Raw genomic sequence first — 19,837 nt, 5'->3', positions numbered from 1 at the left:
GGTAACCAAGCGACCATTATCATGAAAAGGATTTTTTTTTTCATAGCTGTTTTAGCATTGACACAGTAAATGTATCATAGTTGAATGTATCTCCAAGCACGTTGCTATCGTCAGTAGCATCATCTGATCCAATTGAGTCTACTGTCTCGTCCAACCATGCAACAACATCACCGGGTCCTGAAGCGCCCGCTACTACTCACACAATGCCATCCAACACCGTTGATACGCTGGAAGAACCAATGGCGACTACGCAAGATGCTATTTTCACATCAGATAGCGTACATTCATACGGCAGTTTGAGCGAAACAGGGGATTCTCCTATCCCATTGTCGATATCAGCTGCTTCTACTGCTCGAGTGAGTACTACAGCGCGACATGAAGAAATCAGTCCAACTTCGTCCATTAGAATAATTGCATGCTCCAACGCATTGGATAACGGACCTATAGCCGTTGCTTCATGTAGCAACGTCGATACCAGCCATCTTCCTTCTACCAAAACCTCGCCAACGGTAGTGGAGCAGAGCGCCTCGTCTGTCATGACACCTTCGCCAACGGAATATAGCGTTCCGACGAAAGATAGTGTTCCAGAAGATGAATTGGTGCCACTGCAAACAGTTTCCGTTGCCTCAACTACACGCATCAACGGCGACCCCATAAAAGAAACCCCAAACGAAAAGTCGTCGTCGAAACAGAGTGATTTGCCACCTTCATCCACAAGCATTATATCAGCAACAACAGTCATGATAGAATCAGCACCGACCGACCACTCAGACACACCTAAGCATTCAAAAAAGCTAACGCTGGATAATGCAGTTCCAATGTTATCCACAGAAGCATTAACGATTCCTTCATCAGAGACCGTACCCTCGACTTTTTATTCGTCCTTGCAGCAGTCTGCCCATGAACCCTCTAGTGCTAAAAGCACAAAGCCGACAGCCAGCGCCAGTAGCACAAGCGAGATGGCTGCTCAAGCGTCTGCCAATGTGAATATGTCTGCGATGACCTCTGAAGCAACAAGCATGCCAAGTCAAACAAATCAGGGAGACCCGTTATATTCAATGAGCAGCAACTCGTCTCTGGCAAACAATACTCCCCAAGAAGGCAAAGATGGCATACCGGAATTTATTGCACCAAATATCAGGAAACCACTCCCAGGTACAATTATTCACATAGATCTATGACTTTGAACCGGATGAACTAAACGCAAATTAGCGGCAAGCAGCATCGCTTACATACGGTTCAAATATCTGTCCTATGAACAATTACTGCAAAGCCCGCCGTTAACAACCCAGTTTCTTCAGTCACTCCCGGTACTGATCAGCAATGTGTTGAACACTACGGTCGATGATATTATGATTATTTTTGTCACTAGCTCCACCAACCATATTAAAAAGCGAGATGAAGCACCAGTGGATGGCCTCGTTGTATCTATGGCGATTCCGGCGGAAAAAGTAAACTTGCTACAGGATCTGGTGGCGAATCCTGCAAGCGCGCTTTACCAACCATCGAACGGACAGCTGGCGATGCTGATTGACCCCTCATTCTCGGTGACGAAAATCGGTAAAACCAGTACAACATAAAGGTAGACAAAAGAAATCTTATATTTCTTTTAATAGACAAAGTGACGCCGTTCAATGAAGCAACACCTGTCGATGTCCCAGCAGATGGATCTTCATCAGGAGCTCTGGCACCCGAGACAACAGGAACGACCGCCAGTGCGCCGATTCCTGGTTTATCCCGGGGAGTTCTCATTGGCGTTGGTATATCTATCGGTGTCGCAATTTACACCGTCATTGTCTTGCTTGCATTTCGTCTGTATCGGCGTTGCAAAAAGCAACATGCCAAAAAACGACATCAATGGGTGGCCCAGAACATTTCTGCACCCATCATGCAAGGGAACTCGGGATACAACGCCCTGTGAAAGCCGTCGATTATCTGATCGGTTGTCTTTAAATTTGCAACTCATTATTTGCGAGCCATATCACCATGATGCCACCTCAATAAAAGAAGAATTTCCATGACTATCAGACACAAATTTTCAGATTATAGTCAGCACATCAGCAGCTACAATAAATCAATAAATATTTACGGAAATGGTACATCGATCAGTTACTACTTGTTGTCGCTAAATATGCTCAAAACGAACGTTCAGATGACTTTTTATTAGCCTTTTTTTTGGAACCCGAGTATCTTTTTCACTCAGGAAGTAGCGCTTTTCGAGTGAAGCATCATCTCCGATGCATTTTCTGCGAAATTGAATGAAGAATGCAATATATTGAATGTTTTTTGAATTATGATGCATAACATGAAGGAGAATCCAAGGGGGAAAAAGTCTTTCATAATGCTCTTTCGATGATTTGGAATACAGTCGCCATTACTCCGTTCCAAAGTATCGGTCTGTGTCATCAAATTAGTTTCTCGTCCCACGATTGTTTAGCAAAAACGCAACACTTACCTCCGAAATTACCAATACCAGGTTCGATCCACAAAGTTTCTCGAGACAAAACAGGATCGACCATGGAAGTCACGATCTTTACTCGTGGAAAAGCTTTGGCGATAACGTTCAAGCCCACTGGAGCTGCAAGGTATGTTAAAAAGGTAATGTTTTCCTGTAGCACGACTGAGTCAGTATACTTTCTTTTTTTTTGCATTATCATCTTTTTAGCCACTCTTACCTCTGGCACATCGTGGTCCAACAATACACGCAAAGCCATCAGGCCAGCCGCACCGGTTCCAATGGTTGCGTCCATGAGAAGTACGTGGAGTTTATGAACGTTGGAAGGAAGTTTACAATAGTGTAGCTCGGGTTCACCGGTATTAGGATTGGTTTGAATCAATAACTTTCCAATCGTCACATCACTGCAAACTCTTCGAAGACCAGCTTCCATTGTACCGCCCGCTCGAAGAATGGAAACACCACAAATCTATCGTGCCATGTCGTTTTTCCTTTAGTCCTTGAAAGCTTGGATATTCTCCATTGGATTGTCGAATTTTTACCTCGCTATTGAACTTTAACCCTTCGTAGGTTTCACCCACAGGGGTTGTGACTGTAGTCTTGTCGTGAGGAAGTTGGCTCAAGCCTCTGCATGAAATGCACAGCAAACACGAAATAGGTCAGCCAAAGGATTCCAATTTGGAGTGTCCCCAACGTCTTTCACTTACGTTTCCGCAATAAGAGTGGACAGGCGTTCTGCGTAGAACACAAACTCATCGCGTGGTGTATTCTTATCTCGGAGGATAGTGTGAATGCCCTAGATACCGCGGTTTGGTCACTTGGCATTCTCCAGATTCCCAAACCTAGACCAATGATCTTACCCTGATCTGATTGGTGGCAGGCAAGACGACCACCTCACGTGGTAAAGTTTCTCCCACGGATGTTTTGACAAGATCCCATCGAAGTTGAGTGGTTTTCTCGTGCAATTGACGTTGCACATGCTTGGTGATAAGATCAATGGCCACAGCATTTTCAAGACCTCTTGGAATAATCTATATCCACCATGAATCGTTCCAGTAAAATGGATGATGAATAACACGCGTATGGTCATCTCTTCAGGCATTCGAAAGTTACATACCACATCAGCGTATTTCACGGTCGGTTCGATGAATTCATCAAATGCTGGTTTGACAAATCGTGTATATTGCTATTGAACCATCTCGTGAGCGATTTTTGTATTCCAAAGCAATCGAATGAGTAACTGCATACGCTCAGGGCACCAGGAATATCTCGGCCACGTTCGGCAACATCGCGCTGCACTGATCAAGAAAAAACGAATTGCATGAATTATTATTTTTTTCGAACGTGAGAGAGTTCCGGTTTTTTTTTTTGTGACTTACATCGTCTTGCCAGTCGAATGTCACCATCGGTATCGACGAAAATCTGGAAAATAGTGAAGAAGAGAGATAAGCGTCGGTTGGGTAGCGTGTGAACATTCCCATTGTCGCCTCACCTTTAAATCCATGAGATCTCTCACTTTCTTATCGTATAAAGCGAATATACCCTCAAAAATGATGACATTAGCACCATAAATGGTGGTACACTTTTCCTCTCTTGCATGCGTTGAAAAATTGTAAATGGGCACATTGACGGATTTGCTGGAAAATTGGATAAAGAGATCAATCGTCTTTTTGTAGGTGAGAAATCAGGTTCCAAAAGGCTGCTGCTTACCCTTGCTTCAGTTTCTGAAGACAATCAAACAACAGATCATAATCGAAAGCAGAGGGAACATCAAAATTGAAATTACTAATCGAAAGGTGGCGTTGAGTAATTGGGTTGTTTGAGAAGCATTGATTTTGGGGATCTTACCATTGATGTGCCAAGGCACTTTGCTCGGGCGTCAAGACATTGTAGAATGAATCCATAGAGAGAATGACCACCCAAGGGACATTCAAATTCTTGAGAATTCGCCTTTATCATAGTTTAAGGACCTGGATTGCATTTTACAGTCGATTTGCAAAAACTTACTCGGCGACACTCGTTTTTCCACTACCACTACCACCTAGCAACAAATTGCGTTGTCTCTCAAATTTCAGGACTCTTATTTTCATGCATAAATTTGTCCAATCACTGACCTGCAATACCAATAACATAACTCTCAGTAGTAGAACCATCCGCACTGGAATATCAGACGCAAGGATATTTAGCATATTTCGTTTACAAGTGCTCATTTGTTATAAATCAAGAAAAAAAAATTCGAGCCGGGAAAACTCCGGATTCGATATGGGAAAAAAGCGGAAAGCGGCCAAGTAGTACGTACCGATACCAGGGACTAGAAACATAAAAGCGTACACAACGTTAATGACGATCGGCAACAAGTTACCCTGTCTACAGAATACCTTCTTCCCGAGGAACACAATTGGAATACTTTGTTGCCGCCCATGTTCATTCCAAGTTGATCAGCTGAGTGATTCAATAGATGGAAAGAAAAAAAAAAAAAAAAAACTGAGAAGAAAAAAAAAAGTTTTTTGGATCTCCACTGAGAATAAAGTTGCTTCGCTTTGTGAGTAAGCTACGTCATCAGTCCGCGATTTCGCGAGCCTGTGAAAGATAGAAACAGAGAAAAAAGGGCATATGATCTAGCACTATTTTCTCATGATGATGTTCAGTTTGAACGGCCATTTGTTTGTTCATCAATCAGGTGTACTTTTTTAGTTGGTTCTTTTTGGATTTTTGGTCCCAAGTGAGAAATGTGTTTCGAGCGAAAAAGGCGATTTTGTATCACATATCAAGATTTTTGGTGTGGCGCCAAAAGCTTGTCTTTCTTGATGGACGGTGAAACTTTAAACCTCAAATGAAAAGGATGCATGGCTTCTTTTTCGTGACGCCACTCTCGAAGAGCCCAGTCAACCCCCTTGGTGCCGGTGTTTATTTGCGTGAACAATGCCTTAAATGCTCAGCTATACACCTAACCGAACATTAGCGTAAGTTGTCATGGTACAAGAGGATCGGCACATGCAGCTGGAGCTCGGAACGGATTGATCTTGAGAATGAGGATCGATTTGGGGTTGGCGTACGGGTAAAATGATGCTTCAAGCAGGGTTCCAAGGCAAAGTGAGATTCAAGTTTGCAAGGAAAGAAGCACGCCTCTACTGACTTGGCAGTTTTACCAGACGCATCAAAACGACATGGAAAAAGTCAAATAGACAAAAAATGAAATAAATAACAAGACGGTATAACTGTAGTATATATAGTCAATGACTTGTAACCTTATGGTAGGTGTTCGTTGCTGGGGAAGACCTCACCAGGTCGCATTTTGGGATCCGTATTTGCGAACCACTCTCGAAAGGGATCAGACTCACATATTATGCGATGTAAACGCACTTGAATAATAGAGATACATAACGGTTAGATTATCTTATACACTTGACTCGGTACATATCATTGGAATAGAAAGCGTGTGACTTGAAGAGTCAAAGTGTCTGACGAAAAATCAAAGAAGTACTGAATGCTAGGTGACGAAGGAAAAAATTGGACCGAAAGAAATTGCAAATCCTGAAGAATTAAGCTTCCGCCAAAATTCCTCGGAATTGTTGCACTGTTGAATCGTTTCAGCGTGTTGTCTTCCTTGTTCTTCTAAACATATATTGGCAAAATGAAAGGAGAGAAATCCCAGTCAAACTCGTCATTAAGCACCGAGAAGAGAGTCAACGTTAGCCGCCCGGTGGTCGCCAAGCTTATAGGATTTTCTTTTGCCATGTTCATCTTGCCCATCGCTACCTACTTTCTGACATTAGACGGCCTATTCGCCGGTATGTGTATTTTGTCTGTCTTCTATGGCTTTTGAGCTTGCACATATTCATCTTTTTACAAATTAGGCAACAATACCTACGCAGCAGGATCGGCAGCTCTGGTTGCTAACCTGGTAGTCGTCGCATACATCATTGCCGCGGTCATGGAAGACAACCAGGACGCTAAAACTGTCAAGAAAGAATAAAAGCAAGATGTGTCATTTCCCGCGCTGAACCAAACGCATATCAAGCCCATTCATCATTTTCTACTGTATTGCTTGGTTTGTTCTCTGCTTTACCCCAACGATCAGGCGTCTTCTTCGCATGGCCAGTTTTTTTTTGACCGATTATGGTATTCTGCATACGAGGAATGGGCGAAAAAAAAACCTTACCTATCATTGTTATATATACAGGCCCCACATTGCTTACGATATTCCCGTTCCATCAATAAAGAAAAACATTCAGGTATCACAAATTTTCGTGCCATGTACGACAAGGGCAAAAAGTGGGTTTCTGTCAAGAATAGTTTCTCTTGCACGGCCAAGCGGTATCATGGGTAATCTTTTATTTTGCTTCGGGATGGTATGGGTGAGGGGTATCTATGATTTAAGTGTTCGACTATAAGCTACCATGCTTTTTGTTACTGTTGTACACGATTTCATGTGATTGTGAAAACTGCGGTGATTCCCAGCCCACAGCCGAAAAAAAGGTGCATTAGTTGTGCCATTCGATAGGTAGACGTGTGCGTGCGTGCCTGTGTAAAAACACCCAATGATGGATACACAACGTAAGATGGGGAGAGTCGGCTACATGCTGAATATAATCGTCGCAGCCAAATAATGAATCATGTAATATTGCACAGAGACACTACTCGCTGATTAGATGATGAGGTGAAAGAATTTACTGATCCTTCTGCTTTGCAAAGTCACAGCCAAGATAGCTAGTGATACTGATTATAAAGTCGTGAAACCGATCGAGTTCTTGTTGATGCTCTGGATACCACGAAGCTCGTTTCCGCTTTTCCCACTCTGCGAGGTTAGCCAGTTGTTGCTTGATAATGTCTGCTATTGAAGTATATTCCAAATGGATCCACCGATTATTCTTGACAAGACCCCACATCCGACTAGGGGCTGTGACCCGTAGAAAATCATCAAACAAGCTGACAAACAGGAAAAAACAGAATAGAAACGAAACCGTGGTGATTGCTATGGCACCAATGGTGAGGTAAGATGCCATGGTCCAGAGAGACGACGGAATCGCTGTGTTTTGCCACAGTCCAAGTACAAGCTGCTTTCCTGGCAATCTGGAAGATCGATAGGCATGTAGACCGCTCGTCATGATGGTGAAGCTGATCACAAATCAAACTTGACCGAAATAAAAAAGATATGAAAATCAACACTCGCAGAAAAAGGGAGACCTAGAGCGACGAAAATTCCAATGTAGTTGATGTCTTTGGGCTTGGCACGCAATGCCGAGTTATCACGTGAAAGTCAATCTCCTCTTCTTGCTGATGTTTGAGAAAAAATCGACAATATTGTTTTAGATGCATCATCTCATGAAAACAGGTCTCTCACTTGAAATAAAGCACAACAAAAAAACTATCAAGCTTATTTTATTCCTTTCAATTTTCGTAAATTGATGCTTTCCTATAGCTCTTTTTGTGTGCTTGACTCGTTTCTCTCAAGAAAACAATGATTACAGAATAACATAATTGATAAAAGAATCATTCATACGCGCAAGGTATAGGATGGACATGCATGTTTCTTCAGTAACTCAGAATCGTCACCGGCGTAGGGCAGTGACCAGACAAAAGCAGGGCCACTCCGGAACAATGGAACGGACAGCGAATCGCAGCAGCAAACTGTGACTTGCTTATCCCGGTTCGGTGCGGAGTTCATAATGCACCAAGCTTACCCTCTGGGACATGCTGATTGAAGCTCTGCCACTATCTTTCTTGCAGCATATCCATCGCAATGGTGAGTGAATCCGTCCAAGAGAGATAGGGAAGATGGGGGGGAAGGGATGGATTATGGTTATAGTGTATACGCCGAAAATGGATGATTATTTTCACGATCGATTAACGAGACGGATGAAGCACCTACGGTCGAAAACTTGATCTATAAAATGTCACGGCAATTGTAACCAATTGAATCAGTGAAATTCTCATCCACTTCAGCGCGATCACTTTCTTTTTGTTCCGTGAGAGATGGGGAGATTGGGGGGAATCGGTTATGTATGTTTGCTCTTACTAATGATACTCTTTCAATTGTGTGCAGGTTGCCGTTAAAGCCCACGAACTTCGCAACAAGAACAAGGCCGAGCTTGTCAAGCTCCTTGATGAAGCCAAGCAAGAACTTGCTTCTCTTCGTGTCCAGAAGGTTGCCGGTGGCTCTTCCTCCAAGCTCCAGGAGATCGGTCGCGCCCGTAAGAACGTCGCCAGAATCTTGACTGTCATCAACCAGACCCAGCGTGAACAGCTTCGTCTCTTCTACCAGAAGAAGAAATTCACTCCCTTGGATCTCCGCTGCAAGAAGACCCGTGCTATGCGCCGAGCCTTGACTCCTTTTGAGAAGAGCTTGAAGACCGTCAAGCTCCAGAAGAAGTTGACTCATTTCCCCCTCCGCAAGTACGCTGTCAAGGCTTAAGAAGCGTGTTGTTATCATCAAAAAAACACCTGCCCAAAGTCTTTGTTTTATTCTAAGCATTAAAAAACGGAAAACAGAAACTGCCGGTGTGTTGCACGGAATTGGAATTGTTGAATTGAGTATCGTGATGATTTGGTTTGCAAACTTGGCATCTGTGGAATGGGATATAGAAATGGGAAAAACAAGGTATGCGAATCATGGCATTGGGTTTACGGATTTTTTGTGGTTAAAAGTTGGTGACGATTATTCCTGATCGTATACGTGCAAGATCCGCTGCGATGTGTTTATTTCGCTTATCGCATACATGGTTCTCATCGCATACATGGTTCTCTTGCATGAACAATATTGTCAGCTGTCTTACCAAGACAGCTATAGCGCTCATAACATGTACCTCGAAAATAGATATTCATATCGTATTTTTGAGGTATGCCTCATCGAAATGTGATTCTGCATAACAACTCAATGGTTGCTTCATTTTTTTGTCCACACATGGACATGTAAATTATTGGTGTCATACAGTTATCACTCGATTTAAAAAATGCTCGATTTTTAGAATATATCCGATTGAAGATTCACCTTTTGGGCTTTTGATAATTGTAGGCTGTAAATTATTTCTCGCAGTTATCACTCTCTGGAGCAGGAGTAAGCTAATCATTTTCAAAAAGGCGGCCATGCTTAAAAAAGATACGAGGCTGGAGAAAGTTAATCCCTTTCACCATAACTAATCTGTCGCTTGTTGCATGACAAGAGAAACGGTCTCTTGGTATCCGGTATCCAATCTTTGCTTTAAAAATAAATGGTTTTACATTCAAGTTGCTATGCTGGTTCATTTCAAAAGGACCAATGCTCATCGCGAGGGTCCCATCACTTAAAAAAGGTGCAACGTAAACTATGGCACTCGACCTCACATCCTGATAAGCACCACCACCGCCATGTTCGAAAGCTTGGCGGACTGTGTTCCTTCCTCAGCAATAACTCCCTCTTCTCTACTTCCTCTCTTTTCACGGTTTAGCAAAACACACCTATAGCAGTTCTGTTGATCTTGCCACAACTACTTCTTTATTACTCCGTCGCGTTTGCCGGTCTACGATTCTGCCGCTTTTGACGCCAAGAGCAGCCTCCCTCAGTGGAACGACCAAGCAATAACCCACTTGACGTTAACTGAGCCAAGTAGATGTGGATGGCATAGTTGAGAGTGAGCTGCGGCAGGCAGAACATGTGAATAAGGCGGACGGTTTTGGGCAAGAGGAGTTAATTGGATGTCTTTATTGAATTGAGGAATCATGTACAAATAAAAAACAAAGGTCTACCCTGTTGTACATACATTTCCTAAGCAAACCATTTTTCATTTTTTTTTATGAAGTGGCGTGTGATCGTCCACAGGACGTTAAGCCCACTTTTTATTTTTATTATTCAACCCACAAAGGGTTGGGAAAAGAATAATAAAGGCAAAAGCCTTTTTTATTTTTCATTTACCTTTGTTGCGATTAAAAAGCAAACCCACCGACATACCTTCCACAATGACCGCGCTGATGACTAGTCAGGCGCCCAAAGGGAAGAGCCAACGGGAACGAAAACAATCTTCTTCAGAGGATGGCCAATCCTATCATTAGAAGATGGTTTTCGAATTTTTCGCCATACCCCGAATGCTTTACCAAAAACCGGAGCGTTCATCATTACCAGTGACCACCAGCCTAGCAGCCCCTGATTCCGAACTGGCGCACAAAAGAAAAAAAGAGATGAGAAGAAACGCCCCCTTTTTATATCTTTTTCAAAAATCGTTCGAGGACCTTCGATTGTGACCTTGCTTTATGACCGCGAATGCACCTCATTGGCTCGATTCCCGCAACAAAACTCGCGAAATTCAGCGCCTCACTCTTCTTTCGCGTAAGCCATGCAAAGAGGGACTGCGCCATGTCATTCATGCTGCCATCAGCAACCCATGTGCACCACAGTCACTCTATAACGTGCAGTAAAGCCTATGGTGAACGCTGATGCGACATGCTTCAGATTTTACGCACTCTCTTTTATCTTGTTGCATGCTAGAAAGTTTCCCTACCTTGCCCTATTACTTTGTATCAGTTTTGATTTTGAAATCGTGTCTTCAATATTTCTGTGAGTATAAGAACTCACGTTACCACTCTACAAACCAGGGTGCTATTCCCATGGTGCCGTGTTGCAATGGCGATGGAACACAGAGAGCGCAATGACCAAGAGGCATGAGAGCAAGTTAACAGAATGTACTTTGAGTACGTCAAAAGGTGCCCTTATGGATATGTACAATAGAAACACGCATCAGCGCAGTAACAGCACCTGTAGTTTGATTTCTTCATTTGCACGTTTTCGCATAAATTGACTGACCTGCAGGACCACTGTTATCTCCTCTTGAAAAATTGAGTCCTCCTTCTCCGCTTCTCTGCACAGTGACAAGTTGGGCTATTTTGTGTTCGATAAAAAGATGCAGCCGTTTGTGCGTTTGATTCGAATGAATCTTGGCAAAGCATAAAGACACCATTCGATTTTTCACTCACTTTTGGAATTTTCCATCGTCATTTTTATTATACGTTGTATGCTACATCAAATTCGATTTTAGCATCTTCCATTTTTTGTGCTTTCCCGGGATGACCCCAAAACTGAGCGGTGACCAATTCGCCACTCGATTTAGGACTACTCGAGTTAAGCATATTCTCGATTTAAGAATTAATTTTGGCGGGATGATTCTTAAATCGAGCGGTGACAGCATTCGCAAAAGTAATGGAATTTCCGGTCGTACAATTCGATCCATCTTTTATATGGTCTTGAATAAAGCAAAGGAAAAGCAAGTTGATTGTCGGTTTGTCAATCATGGACACAGCTCAGTTATCACAAACATGATTATCCCTATAGCTTGCAGTTGCCATCTCTCTGCGATCATCGCTTCTTGTTGCCCTGCTTACCGCAGCGCTATTCTCGCCTTGTTCTCTTTACTAGAGGTTCATAGTCAGAATGAACGACGGCGTGGGGCCAGTAGTAAGGAAGGGTTGTTGAATGTTTTCAAATTGTCAAGACTTTTTTTTTGTGCGATAGCCGATTGATGAGTGTGCATAATCTGTTAATCTATATTTGCATGTATGCCCGAGTGCATGGTTTTGCGGTTTAATTAATGGACAGATCACGATAGCTTTTGGGGAGAAAACATTAACAACAATATATTCAGATCAGTAAAGCTTCTTTTTTTTCTCAGACACGTTTTCTGCAGGTTATACTTCCATTGGCATGCTTTGATCTTCCACAGATGCTGCCAACTCCATGGCGAGAGCTTGACTTGTAGAGTCTCCGTTACAATAATGAAGTAGGTGGTCATCGCGCGCACGGACGTGGATGGCCGCATTTTGCGGTAATTCATCCAAGATATCATACATGATCGACAATGGTAAATCGCGGTATCCTGCTGTGCGACAAACTTGCCCAAAGTACTGGAATATAAAATGAAGCGCTGTTTGTTGCAGTCCTCTTTGACCTGCTTCACCTGCGCACCAGTAAAGTTTGCTCACCACTTCAACATCAATCCCACTGTGCAAACGTCGAACGCATAATGCTAATAAACGAGGTAACTGGTACAGATTAGCCATGACAAGCAAATCTGATACAAGGTCCGTCGATAACGATTCATCCAACGTGTCGGTGTAAAGAAATCGAACAAACGCTTCCAAAACCGAAAAAGGTTCAGGAAGGGTCAAGGAACTGTTCAAGGATTCCACCATACCAGAATCGAGGAGATGGGTAAAATGTGGCCATCGCGCCACCATGACCAGTCGATGAACACGAATTTCCCCGCGCTCGGGCTCAATCGTTGAATGAATAGAGAAATCGGCCGTCTGTTGCCCAAACGCGGACTGCTGGAACAGAAGTCCCACCAAATCCGAACCCAGCTGCGGAGGTGGGACAGGGACAATGCCATACTCTTTGAGATCCATGCGTAACACGACAGAATAATACTCGTCGGGATCATCGTCGTCAGCGCCAAAGAGATAAAAGAAGGTATCATGTTCGGCCATGGCAAAGTAGTGCCAATGTTGATTTTCACAACGGGTAGGTATGTCATGGTATTGCCATTGCATCGATGGTAAATCGAGATGCCAAACACCGGTGGTCATCTTTGTCTCTGCAGAGGCTTGCGATACCGGATCCGTGACAAGGACGACCAACTGATCCCCGCATATCTGAGAGAACCGCTGCCCCGCCAGCGGTGGAGCCGACGATGAATCAATTTCCAAATGCGTGACGGTGTGTCGATCCATGTCGATAAATGACAAGTGGTTGGACCGGCTCATGTCCACGTGAAATCCACCAAACAGATACAGCCGTCCATTGTACATAAAGGTAATATGCTGAAAACAGCACACAAAGGGGATGGGCTTCTGCCATTCCCAAGTGATCAAATCCAAAATCAAAAGAGTTTCTGCGTATTGATTATGTCGGGTCAGACCTCCTGCGATGTAGAGCTTGTCGTCATAGATTGTCGCCGAATGCTTGACCCTTCCTTCAGGTTGATAGCCTGTTGTGGTGGGATGGATCCATGTCATGGTCTGCAGATCGAGCACAATGATATCGGCATAATATTCTTCTTCGTCTTCGCCTGTTCCGCCATAGATGATAAGTTTATCTTTTCGCCACAGTGTTGCCGAGTGATCGTTGCGTTTGGAAGGTGCTTTTTCTTTTATATAGTACATGCACTGCCATTCGTACTGATGCTGGTCCCTGCGCGTTAACTTGTACAAATTATTGAAGACTTCATCGCTGTATCGATCAAAGCCGCCAAATACATAGACAGCGTCTCCGACCGCGGTTAAAGAAGCTCCCACAAGGCAGGCCATGCTTTCGCCGGTTGCACGTGCCGATTTGGGATAATGTTGAGGAAGCGCTCCATTGGTGATGCCGGATGGAGTTAACTCCTGCTGCGTCTGACTGTGAAAAGAGTGAGGCGTGCTTGGTGGCGAATTGGGCATATCTTTGCAGAGGATAAAAAAAAAGATTATGACAGGGGAGGTTTTGTGTGGTATATAAAATAGATATGTCTTCTTTTCTCCAAGCCTAATTAAAAAAAGGTACTGTAATATAGCTCAATGGGACAATGGTCAAATGAGCTTCAGGACAGGTCGGCCTTTTTCGGTGCAAGAAAAAAAAGAGAGCTGCATTACAACTGGCGGGCACTGGAAAAGAGGGGCGATATGCGGAGCTTTAATGTCGTCTGTGCGGGAGCGTGACTACCGGAGGAGAGAGTGGGAGGGGGGTGCATGCCTCGAACAGTGGAGCCGTGGTTCTGAGCGTCCTTCCTTTCTCGACGAACATCTAGCAATGGTATGTACATGGACCTTTATATGAAAATTTGATGATGCATCAACTGACCTATTCATCCATCCTTTTCATCTATCCGATAAACTACTCATCAATACAAACTTAACGCTCATTCCATTGCTTGATCTTGTTCATTTGCATCCGTTGTCGTTTTGATCGATCATCCATCCATCCATCTGCTTCTTTTATTCATCTATCTACTCAAATCTGTGAACAACTTTGCTTCGTCCTTTTCGCCATCAATACACCATTTGGAATCACATGATTGATCAACACATCGAATTGCGCTTGTTCACTTTTGCGATCGTCATCACCATTTGCCGTCATTGACTTCATTAGGCCAAGCGTACCAAGAAAGTCGGAATCACCGGAAAGTACGGTACCCGTTATGGTGCTTCCCTCCGTAAGCAAGTGAAGAAGATGGAAATCACCCAGCACGCAAAGTACACCTGTACCTTCTGCGGCAAGGTACGTTTTAGCCCGCCAATTGACATTCCCCCGAAATGAAGCTAAACTCCTTTTTGTTTTGGCATTTTTCATAGGACGCCGTTAAGCGTACTGCTGTTGGTATCTGGAAGTGCAAGGGCTGCAAGAAGACCATGGCTGGCGGTGCTTACACTGTCTCTACCACTGCTGCTGCCACTGTCCGCTCCACTGTTCGTCGTCTTCGTGAGTTGGCCGAGATCTAAAGGCGCATTTTCACCTTTCTCTTTTTTTGAACCAACCAAAATAAAAACCCTTCTCACGCATGCCACGTTGTATATTTTCTCTACAATCTATCGAAGAGCTTCCATTTCTTTTTTTTATTGCTGTCCCGCATGTATGTGTAGGTGTGTCATGATGGTTTCTTTTCCGCAGTGGATTCCAGACACGACCTGCTATCGATGTTGGCCTTTTCGTCGTCGTCGTCGTCGTCATCGCTTTCGAGATTGATCAGCGAACTGAAATCGGCATCGGCAGGCTCTTCAATAACTGATTTGACGGTTACAGCGTTGCGTTTCATCGCTTGTTCCCGTAAAATTTTGGCTGTGACAAAGAAATGGTTTCGCTGACTCATGGTGGCCGCTCTGTTCAAGAGGTCTCGGGATGTCTTTTTCGTAACAAGTAATATGCACATTTCGTTGTATCCATGGTTCGCGGCATACAGCAGTGGCATGTTCACGGAGGTATCGTGGATGGAATAGGTAGGATCAGCTCCATGTTCGACAAGATATCGTACAAGATCGATTTTTCGCTGTTGAACCGCCACATACAGTGGTGTTTCTTCCATGGCATTAATCACGTTGACGTTGCATCCTCGTTCCACCAAAGCCTGAACGGCCTCAAAACGATTCCATTGAACTGCTAAATGGAGCACCGTCGTTAACTTTGATCGATTGTTGACATCCGCCCCATGGTCCAAAATAACCCGCATGAGGTCCATATGACCTAGACTGATAGCCAGCGCCAACGGTGACAACCCTCGTGCGTTGGGTTTGTCAATCATGGATGCATCTTGAAGAAAGACTTTAGCCGCTTCAATAAAGTCATTACTCACCGCTAGATGGATGAGGTAATTGCCTTGACTGTCTTGAATGTCCCTCGAGGCACCGGCTTTCAGCAAAAGTTCGGTGCATGGAAACGACTTGGCAAACAGTGAGTTGCTAAGTGGCGTGTGTCCGAGCGCATCCGTCACATCCACATTGGCTTCGTTTTCAAGTAATAATTCCACAGCATCAAAATGGCCTGCACTGCTCGATGCATGTAATGCTCGTTCGTTGTGTGGACCGTGGGATGCATTGACGTCTATATGCGGTTGCAATAGTAACAACCGTAGCGCTTCAATGTTCTTGTGATGGGCTGCCAAGTACAAAATTCCGTAACCATCGGCACTGAGCATGTGCACATCGCCGCCTGACCGGATATACTGGTACAACACTTTGATATCAAAATTATTCAAGTTCACCGACTTCCAAATATCTTTGTTGGCATCGTCGAGGGGGGAGCACTTGTGGTCTACTTTTTTCGCCGCTGAGGTATCCTCTGTAGGGCTTTCGTGCCTTCGCTTATTGGTTTCGGTCATGGTGACTACCAAACTGGTGAAAAAGGAAAAACAACCATCAATTTCTAACGTTTCAATAACCGCCACACCTATCTCCGTTTCCAAGAAGCTTCCATATCCTGTTCTGAGTGGTAGAAAAAGGTTGCTAACAATTATGCAGCCGAATTTCGCTTTAGCCACATTCACGGTGACCGTAATACAAATATCAAATATCAGCAACAAAGGCAGAAATCATCATAACAATTTGCATGCGAATTTTTTGAAGTGAAGCTCCGCACAAACGATAATGACTTCATGCATCGTCTGCCGTCTCACAAGTAGTCCCTGAGACCGTCAAAATCTTCTTTCAAATGCGGCTCAAAAAAAAGATAACTTTTTTCTCGTGCAAGACAACAAAATGACAGTGAACTCAGTTATAAAATATACTTTGCATTTGATACTTATAAGCCTTTGACATACAATGAAATGCTATATTTTATGCATCGATTCTTTCGAAAAGCAAGCACCATTTTAAAAGTAGCTCGAGCGCTCGAGGTCGAAAAAGAAAATAGTTACATCATGTGATCGTGGGGTAGAATCTTGCCCAACATTGGAAAAAAAACTGTAATGCTTTCACCGATTTTTTAATCAAGGGGTCGTATACAAATATAAGGACGGACTTAATCTCTTTTGTTTCTTCTCTTTCCGTCTAAATTTTTCCCACACTCTTCATTCCCATGTTTCGTATTCGCCAACTCTCTCATGTTGTGCCTCGTCAAAGCATGACACGTCCTTTGCTGTGCACAAGACGTCCATATCATGACGACGGTGTTTACGGCTATCGAGTGGCCAAAGAGTACAAAATGCCAGACTATAATCAGGAAGAACTCGCCAATCGTATGGAAAATGGCAGCTTGCTGCGCTTTGTCCAAGCCTACCGAACCTATGGCCATAAAGGCGCTCATCTCGATCCATTGAATATTATGCAAAAAGAGTAAAAATCGAAATCCAGTATGGCTTACCTGTAAAAAAAGAACCACATTATATTCATCGCCATGTATCATCGTTCAGAGAAGTCCTCAGTTTGAAACCCGAACGCTACGGGTTATCGGACAAGAACAAAGTGTACAATCTCTCAGGTTATTACAAGCTACAGTCGATGAAATGTCAAATGACTGAACTTACTCTACTACTTCCATTCAGGTATCTTGCATGTCAACGAAGCTCAGCATGACGGTGCTCGTCGAGAAGAGGCTGATTTCAAAGCCATTCTCGATCATTTGAACAATGTCTATTGCGGGAAAATTGCCTATGAATTCATGCACCTTCCAGTAAGTCACTTTTGTCTTTTCAGGTACTCATGATTGAAAAGAAAATAATAACTGGACATGACACAGTCCGCAAGCGAGCGAAGATGGTGGTACCATGCTGTCGAATCTTGGAACAAACCGCAACTGACGGCAAACCAAAAGAAACGGATTCATGAGTTGCTGGCCAAATCAGAGGTAAGCTTCTTAGGAACTCTAACCATGTCACCTATCAGTTTCCATGTCGAGTTCATTTAAAAAAAAATTGCCTGTGTTTTTTTGGTTAGATCTTTGATCATTACCTCGCCAAGAAATTCCCAAATGTCAAGCGATATGGTTTGGAAGGCGCAGAAAGCATGATGGTAGCTCTTGATCGCCTGTTTGAACTATCAGCCAAAGGTATGCGGATACCGCCATCATATTCTTTGAAACGTTGAGCAATAATCACTTTTGCAATAGAGGGCGTGAGCGATCTGGTCATAGGAATGCCACATCGTGGTCGACTCAATTTGTTGTGTGATTTATTGGAACTTCCCCACGCTGCACTGTTTCACAAGTTGAAAGGCAATTCGGAACTACCCGAAGACACCTTTAGTTCAGGCGATGTTATCTCCCACTTGAGTATGTTGCCAGCTTCACATATGTCACTCGAACATGTAGGCTAACACCTTTTTTTTTAGTTAATAATCCTGACTTGGTCTATGGCAGCGACAAGGTTCATGTTTCATTGCTCAGCAACCCTTCGCATCTGGAAGCCGTGAATCCTGTAGCCATGGGAAAGGCGAGAGCGAAACAAACGGCGCTATTGTCTTCCGCCGATCCTTCTTGTAACCTCGGAGATCGCGTCATGTGCGTCCAAATCCATGGTGATGCGGTATGTGTGGCGGAAATCCGTGTACTGAACAACCGGGAAAAACTTACGACAGATTGTTCACTAGGCATTTACTGGCCAAGGTGTTGTTACTGAATCGTTCTGTTTGTCCAACTTGCCTCACTATTCTTCCGGCGGCTCGGTTCACATTGTCGTCAACAATCAACTTGGTTATACAACACCAGCACAAAATGCACGTTCCTCAGCCTACTGCTCTGATATTGGCAAAATGATCAATGTTCCTGTGGTTCATGTCAATGGCGATTTCCCAGAAGACGTGGCTCGCGCCATGGATCTTGTGTGTGAATACCGTAACAAGTTTAAAAAGGTAAGACCAAAGATTCGCTGTCATGATTTTCTGAGAAAAAGGAATCGTTTGCTGATATACCACGATTTACACAGGATATCATTCTGGATCTGATGTGCTACCGACGTTGGGGACATAATGAGTTGGATGAACCTGCATTTACGCAACCACTCATGTACAATACCATCCGTCCTCGTGTGTCTGTCGCTAAACTTTATGAACAAAAATTGCTGGCTGAAAAGACCCTGGCTTCCGAAGCCGATGCCGAAGCTCTGCGTCAAGAGGAACTACAGAAACTCGATCAAAGCCTCAAAGAAGCCGAATCCTACAAACCAAGTTCCGATTATCACTTGCATGGAAATTGGCGTGGTATGCAACATATCACGACTGGTCAGCCTACCGAAACGATGACTGGCGTTGACATTGAAGAGTTGCGAGCCATCGGTCGCCAATCTGTGACACCACCGGAAGACGTTCAGGTCCATCCTCGTCTTCGCAAATATCATGTGGATTCTCGTCTGAAAAAGTTGGAGCAAGGTAAAGGCATTGACTGGGCTACCGGTGAAGCCTTGGCTTTTGGTTCCCTGTTGAAGGAGGGTTACGATGTGCGTATTTCGGGACAAGACGTTGGTCGCGGCACCTTTTCCCAGCGTCATGCCATGTTTGTATCGCAGGACACTGAGAAAGCTGTGATTCCACTCAATAATTTAAGCAGCCACCAAGGCTTATTGGAGGTAATCAGATTCGACCACACAAAGAAGAAGAAAAAAATTGTATGGTCCTAAGCTGAGTTTTTTCCCTTACCCCATATTTTCAGGTTGCCAATAGTCCGTTATCCGAATTTGCGGTGCTTGGCTTTGAATATGGCATGTCGATCGAGTCGCCTAATCGTTTAGTGTTGTGGGAAGCTCAATTTGGTGACTTTTTCAATGGCGCTCAAATCACTATTGATACCTACATCTCTAGTGGCGAGGAGAAATGGCTTCGACAGAGTGGACTCGTCATGCTGTTACCCCATGGTCAAGATGGTGCCGGTCCCGAGCATTCATCCAGTCGCGTGGAACGCTTCTTGCAGGTAAGAAAAAAGTTTGAAAAAGTAAAACAATAATCGACAAGCACAGCTGT

At 43.8% G+C, this 19,837-nt stretch overlaps 9 protein-coding genes across 9 annotated transcripts; 5 read left to right on the top strand and 4 right to left on the bottom strand.

Annotated features, from left to right (window-relative positions):
- Window positions 1-203: 203 nt before the first annotated feature.
- On the top strand, window positions 204-1,921 carry BYT42DRAFT_612946 (uncharacterized protein; the record flags this gene model as incomplete). Its single annotated transcript, XM_051571681.1, has 3 exons — window positions 204-1,155; window positions 1,213-1,560; window positions 1,617-1,921. 3 exons carry the CDS (start codon window positions 204-206, stop codon window positions 1,919-1,921), a joined length of 1,605 nt encoding a protein of 534 aa, XP_051424420.1.
- A 167-nt stretch (window positions 1,922-2,088) lies between these two features.
- On the bottom strand, window positions 2,089-4,916 carry BYT42DRAFT_565399 (uracil phosphoribosyltransferase-domain-containing protein). Its single transcript, XM_051567864.1, has 16 exons — window positions 4,834-4,916; window positions 4,755-4,766; window positions 4,570-4,613; window positions 4,463-4,496; window positions 4,304-4,405; window positions 4,166-4,240; window positions 3,948-4,092; window positions 3,835-3,877; window positions 3,704-3,753; window positions 3,573-3,641; window positions 3,316-3,486; window positions 3,163-3,251; window positions 2,998-3,082; window positions 2,676-2,924; window positions 2,456-2,609; window positions 2,089-2,397 (listed from the first exon to the last, which is right to left on the bottom strand). The coding sequence occupies exons 1-16, from the start codon at window positions 4,881-4,883 to the stop codon at window positions 2,375-2,377; spliced, it is 1,395 nt and encodes a 464-aa protein (XP_051424419.1). The 5' UTR covers window positions 4,884-4,916; the 3' UTR covers window positions 2,089-2,374.
- Window positions 4,917-6,038: 1,122 nt separating this feature from the next.
- Window positions 6,039-6,730, top strand: BYT42DRAFT_565395 (uncharacterized protein). Its single transcript, XM_051567863.1, has 2 exons — window positions 6,039-6,246; window positions 6,313-6,730. The coding sequence occupies exons 1-2, from the start codon at window positions 6,090-6,092 to the stop codon at window positions 6,429-6,431; spliced, it is 276 nt and encodes a 91-aa protein (XP_051424418.1). The 5' UTR covers window positions 6,039-6,089; the 3' UTR covers window positions 6,432-6,730.
- Window positions 6,731-7,125: 395 nt separating this feature from the next.
- Window positions 7,126-7,563, bottom strand: BYT42DRAFT_612943 (uncharacterized protein; the record flags this gene model as incomplete). The annotated part of the gene is made up of 1 exon (XM_051571680.1): window positions 7,126-7,563. One exon carries the CDS (start codon window positions 7,561-7,563, stop codon window positions 7,126-7,128), a length of 438 nt encoding a protein of 145 aa, XP_051424417.1.
- Window positions 7,564-8,431: 868 nt separating this feature from the next.
- BYT42DRAFT_565372 (ribosomal L29 protein-domain-containing protein) lies at window positions 8,432-8,870 on the top strand (the record flags this gene model as incomplete). Its single annotated transcript, XM_051567862.1, has 2 exons — window positions 8,432-8,458; window positions 8,502-8,870. 2 exons carry the CDS (start codon window positions 8,432-8,434, stop codon window positions 8,868-8,870), a joined length of 396 nt encoding a protein of 131 aa, XP_051424416.1.
- Window positions 8,871-12,026: 3,156 nt separating this feature from the next.
- Window positions 12,027-14,279, bottom strand: BYT42DRAFT_293592 (uncharacterized protein). Its single transcript, XM_051562884.1, has 3 exons — window positions 14,259-14,279; window positions 12,404-14,185; window positions 12,027-12,325 (listed from the first exon to the last, which is right to left on the bottom strand). The coding sequence occupies exons 2-3, from the start codon at window positions 13,856-13,858 to the stop codon at window positions 12,110-12,112; spliced, it is 1,671 nt and encodes a 556-aa protein (XP_051424415.1). The 5' UTR covers window positions 13,859-14,185; window positions 14,259-14,279; the 3' UTR covers window positions 12,027-12,109.
- Window positions 14,094-14,896, top strand: BYT42DRAFT_612940 (ribosomal L37ae protein family-domain-containing protein; the record flags this gene model as incomplete). The annotated part of the gene is made up of 3 exons (XM_051571679.1): window positions 14,094-14,210; window positions 14,547-14,675; window positions 14,750-14,896. 3 exons carry the CDS (start codon window positions 14,094-14,096, stop codon window positions 14,894-14,896), a joined length of 393 nt encoding a protein of 130 aa, XP_051424414.1.
- A 70-nt stretch (window positions 14,897-14,966) lies between these two features.
- BYT42DRAFT_565361 (ankyrin repeat-containing domain protein) lies at window positions 14,967-16,518 on the bottom strand. The gene has a single exon (XM_051567861.1). It carries the CDS (start codon window positions 16,267-16,269, stop codon window positions 15,043-15,045), a length of 1,227 nt encoding a protein of 408 aa, XP_051424413.1. The 5' UTR covers window positions 16,270-16,518; the 3' UTR covers window positions 14,967-15,042.
- A 491-nt stretch (window positions 16,519-17,009) lies between these two features.
- On the top strand, window positions 17,010-19,820 carry BYT42DRAFT_494041 (oxoglutarate dehydrogenase, E1 component; the record flags this gene model as incomplete). The annotated part of the gene is made up of 10 exons (XM_051564268.1): window positions 17,010-17,221; window positions 17,299-17,366; window positions 17,431-17,558; window positions 17,625-17,732; window positions 17,822-17,933; window positions 17,994-18,155; window positions 18,215-18,408; window positions 18,473-18,733; window positions 18,808-19,446; window positions 19,530-19,820. 10 exons carry the CDS (start codon window positions 17,010-17,012, stop codon window positions 19,818-19,820), a joined length of 2,175 nt encoding a protein of 724 aa, XP_051424412.1.
- Between the last annotated feature and the right edge of the window lie 17 nt (window positions 19,821-19,837).

The sequence above is a fragment of the Radiomyces spectabilis genome (assembly GCF_025331425.1).
Source record: "Radiomyces spectabilis strain NRRL 2753 chromosome Unknown BYT42scaffold_5, whole genome shotgun sequence".
Taxonomy (NCBI): domain Eukaryota; kingdom Fungi; phylum Mucoromycota; class Mucoromycetes; order Mucorales; family Radiomycetaceae; genus Radiomyces; species Radiomyces spectabilis.
Note: the sequence above shows the minus strand (reverse complement) of the source record. Positions and strands in the feature narration are given on the sequence as shown.

Bases quoted from the DNA above. Each gene is read 5' to 3' on its own strand.
- BYT42DRAFT_565399 (XM_051567864.1), bottom strand. From the start codon at position 4,883: ATGAACATGGGCGGCAACAAAGTATTCCAATTGTGTTCCTCGGGAAGA. The intron at 3,754-3,834 runs GTAAGTCACAAA...TTTCTTGATCAG, and splicing joins CATTCGACTGGCAAGACGAT to TGCAGCGCGATGTTGCCGAA. The intron at 3,642-3,703 runs GTATGCAGTTAC...ATGGTTCAATAG, and splicing joins ATATTCCTGGTGCCCTGAGC to CAATATACACGATTTGTCAA.
- BYT42DRAFT_565395 (XM_051567863.1), top strand. From the start codon at position 6,090: ATGAAAGGAGAGAAATCCCAGTCAAACTCGTCATTAAGCACCGAGAAG. The intron at 6,247-6,312 runs GTATGTGTATTT...TTTACAAATTAG, and splicing joins ATTAGACGGCCTATTCGCCG to GCAACAATACCTACGCAGCA.
- BYT42DRAFT_293592 (XM_051562884.1), bottom strand. From the start codon at position 13,858: ATGCCCAATTCGCCACCAAGCACGCCTCACTCTTTTCACAGTCAGACG. The intron at 12,326-12,403 runs GTGAGCAAACTT...TTTATATTCCAG, and splicing joins GTGGGATTGATGTTGAAGTG to TACTTTGGGCAAGTTTGTCG.
- BYT42DRAFT_565361 (XM_051567861.1), bottom strand. From the start codon at position 16,269: ATGACCGAAACCAATAAGCGAAGGCACGAAAGCCCTACAGAGGATACC.